The sequence below is a fragment of the Diabrotica undecimpunctata genome, chromosome 10, assembly GCF_040954645.1.
Source record: "Diabrotica undecimpunctata isolate CICGRU chromosome 10, icDiaUnde3, whole genome shotgun sequence".
Lineage (NCBI taxonomy): Eukaryota > Metazoa > Arthropoda > Insecta > Coleoptera > Chrysomelidae > Diabrotica > Diabrotica undecimpunctata.
In genome coordinates this window covers 18,898,119-18,919,498 of record NC_092812.1, presented here as the reverse complement: position 1 = coordinate 18,919,498, position 21,380 = coordinate 18,898,119, and the positions used below count along the sequence as shown (strand labels likewise).

General features: G+C 33.0%; 1 protein-coding gene across 4 annotated transcripts in view; it reads left to right on the top strand.

Moving 5' to 3' along the window:
• The window catches only part of klar (klarsicht), a 312,176-nt gene extending 291,159 nt beyond the window's left edge, over positions 1-21,017 (top strand). For all 4 annotated transcript variants that reach the window (XM_072545854.1, XM_072545851.1, XM_072545852.1 and 1 more), the window contains 4 exons: positions 1,564-1,727; positions 1,783-1,987; positions 3,841-4,118; positions 5,474-21,017. In XM_072545854.1, the coding sequence (XP_072401955.1) occupies positions 1,564-1,727; positions 1,783-1,987; positions 3,841-4,118; positions 5,474-5,711 (885 nt within the window). In that variant the 3' untranslated portion in view covers positions 5,712-21,017. The remainder of the gene's footprint in view (positions 1-1,563; positions 1,728-1,782; positions 1,988-3,840; positions 4,119-5,473) is intronic.
• The last annotated feature ends 363 nt before the right edge of the window (positions 21,018-21,380 follow it).

Here is a 21,380-nt window from a genome sequence, read left to right as displayed (position 1 = left end):
TTTATGCGTTTGATCGTAAACACAATCTCTGGTTCCTTCTTCATTTTTTCTAGAACTTCCTTGTTCGTGATCCTTGCTCTCAATAACGATGTCAATGGTGACTCAATACGATGTCAATATCTGACAGTTCTTTGCTCGTACTTATTTCGTCATCCACTCGTACATAGTCATCTGCAGAGCAGTCAGAACTGAGAAGGGAAACGGCATCCTGCAAATGCGTTTGTGCAATATCGTTGTATGCGATTCCTGATGGTTCTAAGTCGTTAGTTACGCCGGAAAAACGAAAACAGTTAATGATCGTTTCCTTCCGCACAGATTCCCATGCCTTTGATATCATTAGTATAGCGTTAAAAATACTGACTTTCGTATCGTCGTTATTCTCTCTCTTTTCGACGATTATGTACACCAATTCTTTCGGAAAGCATGCTTCAAGACTTCTTATAACTCCTTGGTCGTCCTTCCAATCAAGCAAAGCACTTTCAATGTCACTGTGATTTGATGACCGAACGCGTTTTCCTTTTTCACACTTATTAAATTGCATAATAATTTTCTCTCGCCGTTTTATCATTCCAGCAATTGTTGAGCGTGACGTTTTAAATTCCCGGGCAATCGAACTCGCGGAATCACCGGAATCGATTCTGCAAATTATTCCAAACTGTTCCTCAATAGTAAATTGTTTCCGTGACATGTTTTCTATGAAGGCTAGACACAACTGAATTCAAATTCAGAAACTCTTGGCTTGAGCCAAATGGTGTAATATAAACAAAATTTTGTAATACAATGGACCCGTCTTGGGAGGTCTAAATGTCTAAAGGACAAGTAATCAAGCCTGCTCAGATGTACTTTAACCATAAATTAATAAATCCTTACTTGTCATTTCGTGGTACTAAATATCAGTAATACCTGTGAGAAATACAACACTACAATGTCCATTTTCATAACTTTACAGGATTGCACTTTTAAACTTATTTATTAAGATCTGGAAACAATATTATATTGAACATTGTATCTACTGTCATTTACATCATGCGTTGGTTATAACTATTTATTATTTATTTATTATATAGTGTGTAAAAATGTCATAATTGAAAAAAAATGGATGGTATATCATCTGAGGTACAGATATGTAGGTACTTGAAATTGTACGCTGTAACCAATATTTTAACTGCTAGTGTTCCAAGAAATACGTTTGCTCTAACCGATTTGTTCATTATAAGCAATATAAATGCGTTTTTTGTATGTTATTTTATGGGACCTACTATTTTGTTTGTTATATCCGATTGTACGTTATAGCCGGTGTCGTTGTAAACGATTTTGACTGTATATATATATATATATATATATATATATATATATATATATATATATATATATATAATATGTACGGAATTAAACGTGTTTTAGATGATTTTATCAATTGTATATACAATTATTTAGGTTAGGTATTGATCTCCTTGCGTGGGAGTAACTAACCACCCAAAAGAAGGTGGAGTTATTCCAAGGCATGCTCTAATTTTTTATAAATGTAGAAGTGACTTATCTTTAAATCATGTTTTCTTATAGAGTTCAATGAATCTTCTACAAGCACATCATGAGGATTTGATGAAATTGAATAAAAGTGTAGACCAGTTCATTTTAGAAAATGAGCATCCAAATGAGATGAACAAATCCACTCTTAAAGGATATGTGGATAATTTATATGAATTATTCCACAACAATTACAAAAAGTAAGTAACCTTCGTAAATTTATGATGGAGTTTTAAAATATCTAATCTTTCTCAGTATGAATCAAAAGTATGAAGAACTTCAGCTTTCGCTGCCCATTTGGAAAAAAATGGATGATGCTGTGGAATTGTTTGAGTTAGACCTAAATATGGATGACCATAAAATTAACGCTATCAGTAGATCTTTAAAAGACGGAAAGGTGGTAGACCAAGCAGTTACTATAAGGGAACTTGCAAATTTACTTCCAAAAATTAAAAAGTCGGTGAGTTTAAATACTAATATTTATAGGTTTTGGTGTTAGTGAATTGGTAAACGATATTACTGTGCCGTTCGATTTACCCAAATACATTTTTTTGTAGGAATTTAAGGGAGTTGTTATACTTATATTTAATAGTATAAATGTATATTTATTAGTAAGAAACACGTGGATTCAACTAACTTGTTTATTGACAGAACTATGACTGACTGATTGACATAAGACAGATTATCTAGAACATAAGTGGTCTCTTTAACTAAGGATAATTTCATATACCGAGCTTCCGTGTATATTTGTTTGTTTCCTTCTGTCTCATTTTCTCCACTTGTTGATTCCATTGTAGTAATTCGTTCCTGTTTCTTCTTTTCTTTTTGTAGTATTTAATTATTAATATTTTAATTTAAATATTAATATTTGTAATATTTAATTATTATAATAAACTTAAAAAACGTGTCAATAATAATCTATTTATTATTTTGTTTTTAACTGGACACCTAAGACAATTGATAGTAAGTGTCGACAATCCATTCTGCCAACTGCTTTTTCATGGAACTTCTTATGCAGGTTTCTAATAAGTAGGCAAATACTTATCACACTTTTTTTTGCAATTAGGCTCATAATAAATGTGGTGCTACCGACGTATGTTAAGGGTCCCATGTATACACCACTCAACTAAAGGTAGCATTCCGCAACAAGCGACCGAGACAAGAGACCGAGACAAGTGACAGATAGGCGGGACCGAGACTGTCGCTTCTTAAACTCAGTACACGACCGAGATAAGCGACATACGTAAAACATGCGTCTATACTTCGGTAGGTATAGCAAATGTAGAAAAAGGGAGTGTAACGGCTTCGAAACTGTTCTTTAAAATGTTACTGAAAGAAGAAAATATTTTTCGTATTACATGTATCGAATGAAAACACGTTGGTGTATACATTCTATATTTCAAAGGAGGTGTAAAGAAGGATTTTATGTTTTTTTAGGACGATAACATACTTGCAGGATTCTACTTGACGATCAAATAGTAATGGGTTCTTAGCCACTAAATCCATTAACAATTCTTCTTCCTCTCCATTTAATTTTATGTCTTAGATTGTTATTTTCAATAAGAAACAATATACAAATCAGTGATAAAACAGAAATATTGCGCAGCTACTGACTTCACTACTGCTCTTGAAGGAGACTGACGAAACACAGATAAGCGAAAGTCGTTTGTCGCTTGTCTCTGTCTCGGGCTGCAGAACAACCCTAATGTAATAGCTTTTAGAGCAGACATGAAGAGACCACAATCTATCGCCTGTCTCGGTCACTTGTTGTGGAATGGTACCTTACATGACTGTTCTCCAGAGGCTAAGGAAATTATTAACACAGTAAAGAACAGAAATTGATTCTACAGTTGTTTCTTTAAGGAAAGATTGAGGGCCAGACAGTCCCTGGACGCAGACGTATAGCCTGGCTAAACCAATATTTGCAACTGGAAATCCAGGAAATCGACTGGTTTAACGGTAACTGAACTTTTTCGAGCTACTGAGAATAGAATAAGATTAGCCCTTTTAGACGAAGAAGTCTCATAAGCTGCTTTTTCAATACATGTTCTCAAATTCTCCCTTTCATCACCATTTATATCTGGTTTCGTAGATTGTTTTTCCAGGTATTGATTTAAGCGTCTTAAGCAAAGATCTCGTGTTCTTTCTTATAGAAAATACACTTAAAAATACCTTCTCTTGTCTAGTCATACTTCATTTTTGTCTTCTTTGATTATCTTTTACTTGCTTTTCTAATTTTTAATTTATTTTATTATATAGTCGTTAAAACATTAAAATGCTAAACTCAATAAATACATACTATTTTTATTCTAGAACCCTCGTGATCACGACGGTCAAGAAGGCTATGTGTCGGACAGTGGAATTTCCGACGAAGGGTCTGAAAATGACACAAGGGATAGGGAAAGAAAACTAGCAATGATTCGACAGTTATTTAAAGAGTTTAATGCAGAACCAACAATCAATACCCAGGCAAAAGATATACTCCGTAAGCGAATTCAACAAAATGAAGAGAAATTGCGGAATCTACAAAGTCGGTTCCAAGATATTTTAGAACAGGACCTAAATGGATCTCTAATTACTGAGAAATTAAGGTAACCACATAAATAAAAAATATTAGATATAGAATAGCGCTCAGAGATTTCATTGTGACTTCTAGTTTTACATTGTTATTTAAATTCTATCTCTTATTTTAAATGATGTATAAAGTCACTTATTACATCATTACGCCAATACCGATGACGTAAAGTCTAATACATGTGCAGCAATTGATGGCCATTCAAAAATTAAAATTGATGTGTTTAAGATTTGTTTTTTAAAGTCGTCTGTTTCTGAAATAATGAATTTATTCCATTATTCCATACTTTTGCATCATACTATATCAGTTTTTTCTGAAATGTCACCGTTTTACCCGTATATGAGGTGCAAAAATAAAGTTGTGTTTTTTCATCTTATTTTGCAACACCCTGTGGAATTCATCACAAACGCTACATCTTAGCTACAGACTTGAGTTGAGTTGCTATCATCAAGTCCTCGTAGACACTTCGTCTCAGGACCAACAACTTCATGTGGAGTCGTACGTTGCCATGTTATCATATCCACTGATAACTTCCAACATCCTAAAATATAAGACTCAATAATGTAAACTAAATTGTAACATATAACTTTTAACGGATTTTTACCCAGATATTTAGTGGCTCAAAACATATACACCTAGACACTGATGATGGAATATGGGTTCCGAAAACGTTTTGTCTTCATGACATAGCCCGTTTGGGTTTTTTAATCTATATAATTTTTATAAAGGATTTTAACAAAAATTTTTTGAAATAAAAATGGCCATAACTTGTTAAATACTCTGTATAGTAATGCAAAACCCAATACTATAAAAACAAGAATTAATAGATGAATACAAATTTGAAAAAATATATATAGGGTGTCCCATTTAAAAAAATTTATGTTTGCTATACCACTTAGTTATTAATCACCCTGTAGAATTCCACATATTTTCCAAGTATGGAGAATATCATTGCCTACATTTTTTCTAAATAAGTTTTTGGATATTCTATACCTCAATGGAATTATCGTCCGATGTCGCACAAAAAACTCCGTATATATATATATATATATATATATATATATATATATATATATATATATATATATATATATACATGCCTGTCATAATTTGTTCCAATGTAGGAATCTTTCCATAGGACATATGAAACTTTTATGGACAAGGTCTGAGATACAAATGATCAAAAATGTTCCAGAAATAATCTAGAAACTACAACGTGCTCTTCTCCTGTTTTTAACAATGATATTAACAAAATCACAATAATGTCCGGTTCTTTACACTTTACATCTTTATTTAAATGCCTTCATTTTACTTTTTTAGTGATTTCTAAATAAAATTTATATTAAATTCCAAATTCTTGCTTTATTACAGTACCGTCTATGAGAAGGAAGACGAGGAACTAGCTCCTGGAGATCCAGATCACGACCCAGGTGCAAATAATCACAGATTGTTTTGGAGATTGTTCAGGACATCTTTTTCATTTACTTTAATTATATTGGCTGCTGTATGTATCAGCGCAATAATTGCGCCAAAGTGCTGTGAAAACAAAAATAACTACAACTGGTCGCCAGTTCCCCAGTTGCATTTTCAAGATCGACCTGCAATATAGAGTACCTAATTTTTCGTTTGTATTGACTGTATTATTTAGACATAAAGTAGGTTAAGTTCGATTTCTTTGTACGTTACTTAACTTAAGCATATTTTTATATTTTTTATTTCTTTACATATACCGCAATTGCTTAGATTAAGAGGACCTTTGATTTGTTTTGAATTTTTGATAGATTTTTGTGTTAAAGTTACGTTGTAAGGTTTTATTATGACTATTTTATATTCGTCTTTAGCTTGTCAGTGACACAGATATTTGGGAATCCATTTGAAAGATTAGAAATGAGTAAAACATTATTATTGCACTTTTTTGGAGTGCTTAACTTATGCATTTCTTACGAATTTTTGACCCTTTTTGTAGTAAAGATACAAAAAATAAATATATTGCAAATATCCAAGGTACATAGATGTACTGTTTATTATTAGTAAAGAAATATATTTGCTTTTTATTTTTTAGTTGTGCAAACTGCCCCTATTAGAAAAAATCCTATGATTGTAAATTAAAGCGGGTAATTGATTCAAATCATATTTTAATGAATGTCAATTAACATTGTATGTACAGCGTTAACAGGCCTTTTAGGCCCATTGCTGGATGGATAATTTCCATCGTTTTCTGTTCTTAGCTATCAGCTTCCAATCTCTAATTCCCATCTCTCTGACATCTTCCATCACTACATCTCTCCATTTCTTTCTTGGTCTTCCTCTCTTTTTTGCCCTCAGGTACTCTCCAAGCAATATTCTTGACTAGTCTATTACCTTGCATTCTTTCTAGATGTCCGAGCCATTCTAGTGTACGTTTTTTTACCACTTTTGTTATTGTTGGGTTAGCATACAAATGGTACACTTCTGCATTAGTGCGTCTTCTCCATTCTCATTCTACTACTTTTCCACCAAACATTCTGCGAAGTATCTTTCTTTCCCATGCTTCCAATCTGTTTTGTATGGTTTTGTTTATAGTACATGTCTCGGTAGCGTATAGCATTGTGGGTCTAATTATAGTTTTGTATACTCTTATTTTTGTATTACGGGATATATCTTTGGCCTTAATTATTTTGTTCTTGGCTCCAGCACACCTATTGCTTCAGTCTCAAGTTGATTTCAGTTTCTTCCTTACATGTCTGATCAATAAGAGTACCTAAGTACATATATTCATTCACCTTCTCGAATTCTACAACTGATCCATCCTCCACCTCCAATTTAAAGGATCCCCTGGTGTTTATTCCTTTTTTGCTCGAGATTTCCATGTATTTCGATTTATTAATATTAACTTTCAGTATAATTTTAGAGCTTTCCCGAATCAGTCTTTTTGCTATATTTACCAGTTGTTTTCCGTTTCTTGCCATGAGAACCACATCATCAGTGCCGGACCTATTTATCCCACTAACCCTTACAATTTTTCCTAGAACTATATTGAATAGCAATGTAGACAACGGGTCTCCTTGGCGAACACCTTTTTTCACTTCGAATTCTTCTGAGACTGTACCGTTGCAATTCACAGCACAAATGGTTTGTCCAATTGTCATTTTTACCAATCTTACATTTTTTCTGTTAGTTGGAATTCTTTTAGTGTTTCTATTAATTTGTTTCTGTCTATTGTATCGTAGGCGGCTTTGTAATCAATGAGTACTTGTGCTTTATTCATAGCAATAATTGATCAAAATGTTCTATTCATAGCAATTAATCAGGATTTGTTTTAGCATAAAAATTTGATCGGTTGTTGATCTTTCTTTCCGAAACCCTCCCTGGTATTCTCCTAGATTCTTCTCTACATATATTTGTGATCGTTTTTTAATTAGTATGGCGAGCACTTTATATATTACCTCTAATAAGGATATTCCCCTATAGTTTGCGCTTTCAGTTCTATCTCCATTTTTGTGTATAGGAATTATAATCGACTTATTCCATTCTTGAGGCATTCCTTTGGCATCCCACACTTCCATTATTAGCTCATTAAGTTGGTTTATTAAAGCCTCTCGTTTATATTTGAGGTTCTCCGCCAAAATGCCGCTCTCCCCGGAGCTTTTTTAATCTTTCATATCTTTTATTATTTCTTCAATTTCTTCTCTTGTGGGCTTTGGTATTTCTTCTGCTACTATTTGAGGTTTAGGAATATTATAATTTTCTTCAGTAGTCACTCCGGTACATAGCATCTCTTCTAAATATTCTTTCCACCTTACACATATTTGGTCTTCGTTCATTATCAGGTTTCCTTGCTTATCTTTTACAGTCATCGTTCTTCCCTGATATCCAGTTCTAATACATTGTAATTTTATTCAATACGCTTTACCTTATCATCCATATACTTTCGTTTCCGCTCCCTTAAAATTTTCTTTACTTTTTTTCGTTGTTTGACATACTTTTCTAGGTCGTCAAATCTGATTTTTTTTAACTCTGTTCTAAATTCGTCATCGAACCAGTGGTTTTTTCTAAATCTTTTTGTTCTTGGTATGTTCTTCGCCGTTGCTTCCTTTATAGTGTTTGTCATTTTTAAGAAATTTTGTTGTATGTTACTCACAGTAGTACTAGCTTGTTTGGCGTAGATTTATTGTATATCATTTTGATAATCCAGCACTACCTCAAATTTTCGCAGTTTTTCAAAATTAAATTTACATTGCACTTTCGTTTTCCGTTTATGCTTTTTAATTATTGCTTCTCTCATATTTATTCTAACCAAAAAATGATCTGAGTCTACGTCAACCCCTCTGTACGTTTGACATTTGTTATTAAATTGGCTATATTTTTGTATTTATTATTATTCATTATCATTTGTATTTATATGTTTACTTTTACCCCTTGTTATGTTTATATATATATATATATATATATATATATATATATATATATATATATATATATATATATATATATATATATATATATATATATATATATCTTCTCTTCCGACCTTTGCATTGGCGTCGCCTTCTTCACTGTCACTTTTTCTCCTTTTTCTTCTGTTGGCGCATGTATATTTATCAGCGATATCATGTTCTCTTTTCCTTTAATTCTAATTGCACACATTCTGTCAGATTTTGCTACGAATCCTTTTACCTGCTCCATGTCTTCATGTAGGTACCAGAAAACCCACTCCAAAATTTCTATTATCGCTTCCACTTGTATAAAACGTTATTTTCAACCTGGGTTAATTTTTTTTTTGTTTTTTCCAATTCTTGCTTTATCTTTATATTTTCTTTTTCAGCGCTATCATCTCTTCTCTATATTCCTTATTGTCAATACTGATTTCTTTCAGTTCCCCTATCATCTTCTTGAACATTTTCATAACGTCGTCCTCATCCTCTGAATCTTTTTCCCTTGGTTTTATTTTGCTTTGGGTTCTGGCAGTTGTTTGCTCTGCAGAAAAGGTGAAGTTGACCCTCTATCTTTTCTCTTCGTGCCTTCTGACTCGTTATCATCACTGTCCGTTTGCATCATATCTGTCTCTAAGGACCGCGAAAAGAACTAGATCCGCTTCAACCGCTCAAAAATCCAGTTCCTATCAGTCCTCAGTTAACAGAATTATTTTTAACTTTGACAACGTCCTAAAACTAACGGACAGAGTTCTACCAGTATGACTGTTTCGAATTGTAAATAACCTTACTTGCTCTTATCACTTCAAACACTAGTTTTTACTGAAAGCGAGTTTTTTTTTCCAAAAATTTCTCACAGCGGTATTACGAAGCCTTTTTAAATTCACATATGTAAACAAACCGTAAAGTATTTTTCGCTACTAATCGCGATATTTGAGATTTTATTAGGAGAAAAATAAATTTACTTTTATCTGCTTAGTACACCGTTGCCGTTCAATTAACATTAAACAACATAATTTAAGATTTTATCATAATTTAAATAGTAAATCTCACCCCCTAGAATAATTATAATTAAAACAATGTCATTGAATACTTTGTCTCCACTGATTTCTCCAACTCCTAAAATATGTGATTGGTTTTTTATTCATAACTCGGTTAGCTTTTAAGCTATGAAGTACTTAAGAAAACCATTTTGTAGGTTTGTTAAGAGCAATAAGATGGTTTAAATTAATTCTTTTAAACCCTTATTTTTAAATGAGCTGTAGTTGAAAGGTCTTGAACGAGGCACGAGTTTTTAAAAGTTACAAAATATCTAAAATCTCCTTTTTATTTTTTACATTAAGGCTCCCAAATATATGTTCATATGATGATCGGACATCAATAACGAGTTAAGTCAGACACGAATGGAATTAAACCCGAAAAAATGACCTACATATTTGCTATAACAAAAAAACCTACGTCGGCTAATGACCTCACAGTATATACCCCATACATCAAGAGGTATTTTTGTTTACTGCGAGAACAGAGTACAAAACGATATTGTAGTTTAATCGCTGTACAGCGCAGTAACAAAACGTGTTTACACTGTATTCGCGATAAACCAACATACCTAAGGAAGGAAATTTGGATGTTAACAAGTTAATGCCGCTCGTATTGGGAACTAAACTATAAATATTAGCGGCAAATTCAAAATTATTGTTCTGAATAATGTATTATTATGCACTCATTTTATTGCCATGAATAGACAATATAACCATAAAAAAGCAAATAAAAACTTATCCTGTACCATAACATATACTCTATCTGTCCGAAAATATGGCAAACATTTGTATATGTAAATGTATACCAGATGGAATGTATTGTACAGTTTAAATTGATCTGTTTACTTCATAAGTATTAAAAATTATTTATTTTTATATATCAATTTTATAAACTTGCGTGCATAGAAATCGGCCCACTGTAAACTTTTGACTTTAACTATATTTTTTTCAAGAAATATTCATCAGATCACAAAAACAAATATACTGTTTGAAAGACAATTTAATATGCTTTAATGTGAGTATAAATTTATGAAAACTTATTTCGGCTTCCTATGTTTAACATAGTAAAATGAATTCATTAAGCAAATTAAGCTTTTTTATTATTAACATAAATAGGGTTATTGACAATTTAAAATTTAACACTTAATTTTTTAATAATGGGTATGACCTCCTCTTGCCCTAATAACATCTCTCATACGATTAGGCATAGATCTAATCAAGTTTGCTATTGTTGCTTGTGGGATGTTAAGCCACTCTTCTTCTGCTGCAAGAATAAGCTCTGGGATCGAGTCTGGGGTATGAAGTCTAGCTCGAATTCTTCGTTTTAGCTCATCCCATAAATGTTCGATCGGATTTAGGTCAGGACTGTTTGCTGGCCAGTTTATAACCTGAAAACCGACATCTGCAATGTAATCTTGCACGATTCTTGCGGTGTGTGCCCTTGCATTATCATGCATAAAGATAAATTCGTCTCCAATGTAGTCGACGTAAGGTACCACATGAATTGCTAAAATCTCCTCGATATAACTGGCAGTTAAACCTCTTCTTCCGTGAACACGGTCGTCCCTACGAATGAACTCAAGATCGGTTTGTGCTCCTATAGAAATTGCACCCCAGATCATGCAGGAACCACCCCCATAAGCACTCCGCTCTTCAAAGCAGCATTCTGCAAATCTCTCTCCTGGTCTCCGGTACACTTTACTTCTTCGGTCGCTACCATAGAGGCATATTTTGGTCTCATCTGAGACCAGAACAGATCCCCATTGTTCCAACGTCCAATTCCGATGATCCTGTGCAAAACGCAGGCGTGCTTGCCGATGAGCTGGAGTAAGTTTTGGACCAATCGCAGGTGTTTTAGGAATCAGGTTATTTTTCCGCAGTCTTCGTCTCACTGTCCACTGACTAACAGCCACTCTTCGCACCTCACGGAGCTGTCGTTGCACCTGAACGGCATTAAGGTGACGATTTCTTAATGTTGTTGACACAATAAAGCGGTCATCACGAGCGGTTGTAAATCGCCGTCTGCCAGTTCCAGGTCGCCTATGAAAGGATCCAGTTTCCTCATAACGTTGGCACACTCTTCGAACCGCTGCGCGTGTCATATCCAATTGTCTAGCAACAGCTCGCTGACAAAGTCCATTTTCGATTAGAGCAATAACTTGGGCGGCTTTTTGTGGTGTAGTATGCATTAAACTAACACACTTGAACACTGCCGAGATTATGAAAAACGAATAATATGCAAATTTCACTTGCAAAGGCAATACTTTTACAATTAGACAAATTTGTTATTTTCGTGACAATCACCACATAAACACGTTTCATTTGTTTACCGGTTACTACGCATGTAAACGATAAGTCTTCTTGATAAATTTATACTCACATTAAAGCATATTAAATTGTCTTTCAAACAGTATATTTGTTTTTGTGATCTGATGAATATTTCTTGAAAAAAATATAGTTAAAGTCAAAAGTTTACAGTGGGCCGATTTCTATGCACGCAAGTGTATAAAATTTTTTGACTAATCGTCATTTAAATGGAATTTTGAAGTTCGACCCATATACGAAAATTTTTTATAGTGCATCATTAGTTAATTTATCACTCTTAATAACTTCCACCGATGCAGATAAAGTATCAATTTCACTTTTCTGATTTGAAAATCGATGATTACTGATTATTCTGATTACTGATTTTTTAATCGTACGCTTTTCCATTCTAAAAATGTTTATCAAAGATATATGTAATATATATTTTAGTATATTTAATGTTTATGTACCTTTTATCTGCTTATCCCTTTTTTGGAATTTGAGATGTTATGATCACCGCATGGTTACAATTACTTTTTATTCTAGTTCAGTTTAATCAATTGTGATAAATTACCCTGTACCAAGCAACTATTCTGTTCCGACACTATTTAGTAGCGCAGCTCGTGGTTAGACTCATTGAAACACTCTTCCCGTTGCCTTGGTTTATGGGGTTATGCTGTGATAGTCCTGTGGTTCATACTAAAAGTGTAATGGAAAATTTTTTAAAAAAAGTTAATATATATCTTACATTGGTATGTACATCGCTATTGACGATAATAGATCACAATCGGCACATTTTAAAGTATTTTTTAACCCTCAACTGGCGTCGTGGTGTATTCTGTCTTTAACTGCGTCCTGGGGTCTACTGGACCCCACTTTTTTTTATTTTTTGTGAAATTAATAAAGACATAATTCATTGTTTCGTTATAATTTGTAATCATTTAAGCTGGAATAAAACCATTTAAGCCCATTTTCTATTTATTTTTCATTAATAATGACAAATGCTAAAAAAATGTAACAACAAAGTTTTCTGACAGCAAAACATAATTTCTTACAAAAGATATATATAAAAAAATAAAATCGCTATTTTTTCTTGATTTTTACGTTTCATATAAAGAACAAGAAACTAAAATATACACTCTCTAATTAAAAGATATTATTATCAACAAAACTGCGAACTATTTACAAGTAACATTGTTCTAAATGCAATTCTTGCAAACCTATGCCCTGCAGTCGCCGCACATGGGTCGGAAACACTTGCTGCACCAAATTTTTGTTTTTTTTGTCATTCTTTCGATCACAGATACCACATCTTTTTTTTTTCTGGTTCTGATTATTAAATTCTCCCCTCTCTGCTTCAGGTAAAGCGTTTTTTAATATTCTAATGATACCTACGCAAAGCTCCCTAGGTAATCGAAAATTGTACAGTCTTATATTGAAATATGGTTATGCAAGTTGTCTTGCAAGAATTTTGTAAAAGGCTTTTCTCTCTATGGCTTGGTTGTTTTTATAACATTCATGTAAAATGTGTGCATTGACACCTGCAATATTCAATATTGTAAGAAAAATAGTCATTGGCCATCGCCTAGTTTGCCGGTTAGTAAAATATGTGGTCGATTTTTGATCTAGTGCATACACGCCGCCTTGTGTTTGATTATAGAAGCAAATAATTTCGGTTTTACCAGATTCTATGTCCTCACATTCGGTATAGTGCATTGATGATATTAATACAACTGCCTTCCCTTTTTTTTGAACGTAGGAAATTATAGTGTAGTCATTTGTAAAACCATAAATGGAAGATCCGTCAGCTCTGCTCCGACTCGGAAGGAACTGCATAGGTATTTCATTTTATGCATAGGCATAACAACGCCAGTTGGGGGTTAATTACTTCTCATTTATAAGAAACATAAAAAAATTGAAACAGTAATGTGAATTTTACGTTAAGAAACTTTAGTGCAGGCTTGCCTTTTATTATAAAAAGGTTTTTATTAAAATTACAAAGTAAATAACTCAAAATCAAGTTTTTTTATGCTTATTTCATTATTGATGTCCATAATGTACTGTAAGAATTTTTAAATTATTTCTGTCAAAGGTTGCATTTTTGTGTTAGTTCCTTTATGCGGTATATTTTGATAAATTTTATTTTTTTGTTATGAAACAATTTTTTTACCTACATTTTGCCGAGAAGAAGAAAGTTTTGTATCTTTGTATATGACATCTCCCTTTTTGCGGAAATAAATATATATGCACTCTTTGTGACAATCAACCAGAATCCACTGGTCATGGTTATATTTTGAAAATGTCTGGATAAAACCAACAGTGCCTTAATATTTTATTTATTATTATTATCATGTTTTTTCATAATTTTCCAAATTATTTTCTTCATCTGTTCCCTATATCTATTGAAGGTTATTGAATCTCAAGCAAGCTATTAGCGAAGCAAAACATATCCAAGCAATTAATCTCTTATTTAAAAAGCACTAAACAGATATATACATACAGATATAACAATATACATATATATATATATATATATATATATATATATATATATATATATATATATATATATATATATATATATATATATATATATATATGTATATTGCATCTAGCTTTCGACATCCTCTTTGACGTTTTTTTCAGGGTTTCCGAGGTCTCAGTCTCTCAATCCCCCAGACACTACTACACTGATCACTAACCAATTCATTACTTCTACTGGGAACAGAGGACGGTTCATGTATACCGCCGACGCAAATGGTTCTGGAGTTATTAAAATCAATTTTGTCACCTGTATGAAGATGGTGTTTACCGAGAGCTGAAATTGTACCGGAATTGTGAACAGAAATGGAATGTTTCTTAAATCCTATTTTGGATTCTACAATTTGTTTGGCCTATACAAGATCGGGAGCAGTCTGCACAAGAAACTTCGTGTTGTTCGTTTGGAATGTTGTCTTTGATTGATCAGACACATTGATGAAAGTTTTTGTTAAGGGGTAAATATTGTGTTTATTCCTCTTGATTTCAAAATTTTGTCGATTTTGTCAGTTACACCATTGATGTAAGGAAGAAAAGCTTTCGTATGATGAGGGTCTGAGTCTTTGGGTTGAGATTGAGTGGGAGATTGATGTCTGTGGATGCTCCTATTCATGTGATTTTCGCGGTAACCGTTTTGGGTGAGGGCTTGTTTTAAACTAGAGAGCTCACCGGTCTGCTTGCATCACCGCAAAGGCATATTAATCTGGAGACAACGGTATTAATGAGTGAATTAATTTGTGAAGGTGGATGATGAGAGTTGGCATGCAAGTAACGATTGATATAGGTGGGTTTTCGATATAGAGTGGTGAAAACCTTGCTATTGCTTTTTCTTTATGATAACGTCGTAAAACGGTAGCAATAAATCAGTTTACACCTCCCTCGTGAACTGGATACTAGGATGTATTCCATTCAGATGGGTTTGAAAAGAAACCAAAGCATCCCTGCCATGTATTATCAACATATCGCAGCCAACATGTGGATTTGAGTATTGATGTGAATAGTGCTCGGGTCTTGAAGTCTTCCATAAAGATATTAGCAGTTACTGGAGATAATAGCGAGCCCAGTGGGGCATGATATCTTTGTCGGTAGAATTGATTTTGGAAGATGAAATAAGTGTTGGACATACAATGTTTAATGAGAGATAAGTGGTCTTATTGGATACTGTATTTAGTTTTCAGAATATTTAGAATTTCGTCTATAGGAATGTTTGTAAAGATTGAAATGATATCAAAAGTTACTAGAATGTCTGACGGTGGGATAGGGTATTTTTTAAGAAGTTCGATAAAATAAAAAGAATTTTTGACGAAGGATGAAGCATTTTCGGTGAAAGATTGTAGAGTTTTTGGCAAGTACTTGGCCAATGGTTGTGTAGGGCAATTGTATGCACTAACAAGGGGGCGTAAAGGAATATCAGATTTATGAATTTTGGATAGGCCATATTTAAGGTGTTCTGGAAGACCTTTGTCAAGGAATTACAGATTGTTTTATGTCAAGAGGAAGATAGGTTTTATTTATAATGGCTTTTGTTGTTTTCTCCAGATATGTTGTTGAATTATTAGGAATTGATCTGTAGTCTGAAGTATTAATAAGATTTGAGAGTTTATTAATATATGAAGAAGTATTTAATATGACGATGGTACTGCCTTTATCGGCGGGAAGAATGACTAGATTTGGATTTTACTAAACTTCTTTCAGGGCTTTTTTTTTCGGATTGGATAATGTTAAAGAGTAATTGAAACCGTTTGCTTAAGCTTGAGCGACAATGGTCGAAATAGGGGTATCAGAAAAGTTATGAACCAGTGCAGTAGGTTCCAACGTTTTGTAGTTTTAGAATTTGTTCGGCAATTAGATGCGCTGATTTGCGTTTCTGAGCTTTAGTCTTGGTTTCTAAAATGTTTAGGACTGTCTGTGTGTTGATATGGTCAAAACTGTCCCATAATATGGGATGTACATTGAAAGAATGAATAAATGATCAGATATTGAAAATATTCATATTTATGACATCTAGTTTTCGTCTAGTAAAATGAATAGTTCCACGGATCCAACAGGATTGCTCCCACAATCAAAATCCTACTGTCAGAAATGTTGCCCCCCCACGGGAGACAAATGTTGGATAGTGATCAATGTAGTAGTGTCTGTGGTCTCGGGAGACTGAGAACTCGGAAGCCCCGAAGAAGACATCAAACAGGATGTCGAACTTACGAGCAACGATAATCGACGCGGATCAATTTATATAATCTAATTTATTGTTATTAGTCTACACTTCTATGTAATAAAACTGATCTCAGGAAAATTATTATTTAATATAAAATATACCTATTTAGTACTTGCAAGATAGAAAGTGGAACTTACCTAAATATTAATAAAAAAATTCATTCGAACTCTATAGTTAATAAAGTGGCAGCTTTTGAAGGTCTAAAGTCCGTGTCAGACGGTCAAATATTTGATCAAACTAGTTTAAGTAAACTGACGTAATGACGTCATAACTACAAGTTTGTTAAAATTTTTGAAAACCTACCTGTCACACGATCATTCAAATTTGATCAAATTGACGTATGTTAATGAAATTAATCGTCTTTTTTTGCATATTTATTAGTTGCTTGTGCTTTAATTACGATTCAATTTTTTATCCACAATAAAAATAAAAAGACTGAAAAGATTTTTTTATAATAATGTGGATGCTCACATTATATAAACAGCTTCTTTCTCGATATAAATCCATTATGTAGAAACTTATTTCAGTCTCCAAGATATTTTAAAATTTTATTTTATAACAAAATAGGAAGACAAATAAACCACAAATTATCAACCAAAGAAAAAAAGAAAATGAATTTCATCACGTTATGTGTAACTGCTGATTTTGATTGCCGACCAATCAAAATTAAAGTTTGATCAAACTGACCTTGACAAATAGAAGATCCTCTATTTTTAAAATATTTGATCAAATTCAGGATGTGACGTCATATGCTGTCAATTTTTTGGTTTAATCAAACTAGTTTGATCAAATATTTGACCGTCTGACACGGACTTAAGAGTATGGTATTCTACGTATTCTTAATATACAAGAAATGGTTATTTTAACGAGGTAAGGTACACGTGCATTTGACCGAAGCGGCCGGCAACGGAATGCACCACGGTGATCGGCAATTTAATTCTGGATATTCTAATAATAGAGTTTGTAAATGTTGTATTTTGTTTTGTGGGATGATTTTTTACAACAGATAAGGGTTCTTAATATTTTTCGTAAGTCATTCTAAAGTTTTGATAAAATTTGTGTTGGATGATCGATTAAATCAGGAAATAAAGTAGCAAAATCACTTTCCGTGTTAAGCTTTGTACAAATTTGATGCACCCATTTATCACGATTTTTTTTTGGAAATTTATTTTGTTGTTTTTCTTTTTTGCACATCAAACTTACAAGAACAAGGTATTCCACTCTGGGTAGTGCCGACAGTGCAAGACAAAACTTTTTTAATTGCGTTGAAATTATAAGTATGGTGACAATGAAAAACCTCTCTAAAGAATTTTTACTTCAATAGTATATGACGTATGCAATGCTTAGCTATAGCAGTTCTTTTTGGATGGGGAAAAACTCAGACTGTACTCAGTCAGAGTCCTTTTTTAAGTTATTAAATCGAAATTTGTCTTATAGTAAATCTATTATCATTCATAGTGCCATCTGATATCTCGTATGTAACTATAACTTCATTAATAACGAAGATGCTGTGTAGTGCCCTTTTGGTAGTCGCCTTGTTTGTTTTTTCTATCTTAATATAATCGTTATCCTATCCCGCCTTCTTCCAAATGAAAAACCAAAAACACGTATTTAATATTTTTCAAAAATGTATCGAATGACACTAAACACGACTCCGTGCCCCTTCCCCCTGAGGGCGGGCGTGGTGCAACATTGAAATCTTAAATAGAAACCCCAATTTTTTTTGCAGATTCTGATTCTACAAAGCATTTTTAAAAAGCTGTATTCAGTACCATTAAAATTAGTTTGCAGACTTTTTCTGTATATATGTTTTTCTGTGATTACACTGCCATCTATCACGAATCGAAAAACACTTCAAATAAAACTTGTTTATTTTTTTACGTAGAATCCTAATCTGTCATAAACAAAATGTGGTTTTCTGTTAAAGATTTCAAAGTTGACCCCGCCCCGCCCCGCCCCGCCCCCAGAGAGTGGTTTTGTGCCGTTGTGTTTAGTGCCATTCGATAGATTTTAAAAAAATATTAAACAAGTGTCTTTTGGATTTTCATTTGGAAGTATATTTCTCGAGATATTAAACCGTTTCCATAATTTTCCTACGGTATCAAGATACATCGTTTTTTCCGATTCTACCGCCGTCTATCAACGGTGAATTTAACATTCTAACAATTTGAAAAAAGTGTTTCTTATAAAAGGTACTTATTTTTTACAAGGAATCCAAATCTACAATAAAAAATGTAGGTTTACATTTGAGATTTCAAAGTTGCCCCCTACCTGCTCTAGGGGGTGTCTATTTGCCAAGGCCATGATAACGAAGATTCACGAACTCCTGCTCCATCTATTTTGTACTCACCCAGAGGCCTAATTAAGCCAATAAATAAAAATTTGTCTTATAGTATATTATGTAGTAGTTTTCTATCTTAATATATTCGTTATATTCTCCCCTTTCATTTGCTATATCGCATGTTAGGATTTGATCAGTTGTTTATTTTGTACTCGGCCGGAGACACGACTTCTGCAAGTCAATAAATCATAATTTGTCTTATAGTAAATCTTTTTTCATCCATAATGGCATCTGATATCTTTTATGTAACTATATGTTCATTAATAACGAAAATGCTGTGTAGTACTCTTTTGGTAGTCGCCTTGTTTGTTTTTTTTCTATCTTAATACAATCGTTATCCCCTCCAATTTTATTCAACAGATCACACGCTCTAATCGGACCAATAACAACGGAGATATGATGCAATAATAATTTTTGCAATGTCGCCGCCATGTTTGTTTTTCCGTCATTGTACTGGCTACCCTCTTCTCTTTCCAACGAGAACTCATCGAACGGAGTTACGGATCGTGACGTATGAGGACTGGCTACCCTCTTCTCTTTCCAACGAGACCTCATACGTCACGATCCGTAACTCCGTTCGATGAGTTCTCGAGCTGTGAGACTTCGACCAATTTACGTAACGGTGACAACACAGAATAATAAACAATCAGAATGCCCACTCTGCTTGAAAAAATAAGTACGCGCATCTCGTTCGCGCAGACGGAATCAGCCATGTTTTAAACGGAACCATTGCTGTTCAGTGACATTTTATCTGGTGTGCATAGAAAAATTAACCCAGTTTAATTTATTTACGGCAACTATAGACATAATATGCACTATTTTATTCGTACTTTTAGTTGAAGAATAGACTAAATTATTTCAAATGTACTAAATTATTAATCTCTACAAATTTAAATTACAGTTCTGTCGTAGCTTGTCACAAATTTCTCAAATCGAGTCTATGTTTCCGTTTAAAATATTTCAATCACGCGATCAAAGCTGACAAACTTCAAAGGCGGTATTTGAGAGTGGGCATTCTGATTGTTATTTATTCTGTGGTGACGGTCGCAAAAATCTGTTGCATTTAATGCATTTTCCCCATCCAAAAAGTTTTCGCTTCAATAATTTTTTGATCCATCTTCCATGAAATATGTAAATTCACTGACCGAGCTGACGTGATTTTGCCGGTAAGTGCGCTTTACGGCATTCAAATCCAGGCTGTAGCAGTGTGTTCCATTGCCTACCGGTTCGTCCAAGTCCGCGCGTATCTGTATTCATCTTTTATTCCTTTATTCAACCAGAATTTTTTCAAACACCGCAGTGTAAAATATCAAGAGAATTTATAACTTTAAATTAAAATTAACGAATGAATTGAGCTTGTCGATAAATGACGATGGCAGTTCTCAAACATTATTTTCATATTAACAATTAAACTAGGTAGTCGTCTTTTTGTTACTTGAATTATTGTATTATTGAGTATTTTCTGGTGTCTTTAAACAATTACAATTATTAAAGAATTCAATTATAACTTACGTAAAGGTAGACAAGATTTTTTTACATTTTTTATTAAAAATCTTTATATAAAAATTCTATATACTTTTTAGACATCTTCACAGTAGTCCTTTGATTGGTTACTTATAGCAACCAATACCCCATTACCCAGTATTGAATACTTGGATAGTTGTTTTGTGTTACATATAACATGTAACTTATAGTCAAAAAATATACATAACTACATTTAAATTGTGTAATTTAGTTTTAAAATTTACAATTCTATACAATAATATATTATATATGTGTGTTATAGTCCAAAGTATACAAGTCTTTCGATTAACTTTAAAATGTATTAAAGGTATTTTAAATTTTGATGAAATAAAATTAAATATTTTGATAGCCAAATTGTCATATATCTGTTTTACTATTTTACGTGATGTGTTACATATTTTCGTATCTAGTTATAGGTATGAAGAGATCGTTCCTTTTTAAATGTTTTATAAGGTTCAGCTCTACGTTGAGTAGAGTTGAATATCTTAATAGCCTAAGACAATCTGTAGGTATTAAATATATAATATATATTTTCAAATAATCTGTTGTTTTGTTTACCTACTGGAAAGACAGTTGTATAAAACCTAAGTGTAAATTAAGAACCAAAATAGGATCAAGGACTGAAATGACAGATTTTAAAACATATCTAAACGTTCTAGTATACGTTTCTGTTTCGTAGAGTAAAATTTATTAGAATCACTTTTATAGACAATTACGTTTTTTTAATTGTGATCATAACTAGAGCAATGGATGGTTATGACTAGTGTAGTGGGCAAGAATGCATAAGAATTATTCGAAGATACAGCACGAAGACTGACAGAAACATACAATGTATACGGCTCAGAAATAACAAACGAAGAAGTAACTATGGCCATTAAGCGAATTAAAGATGGGAAATCACCAG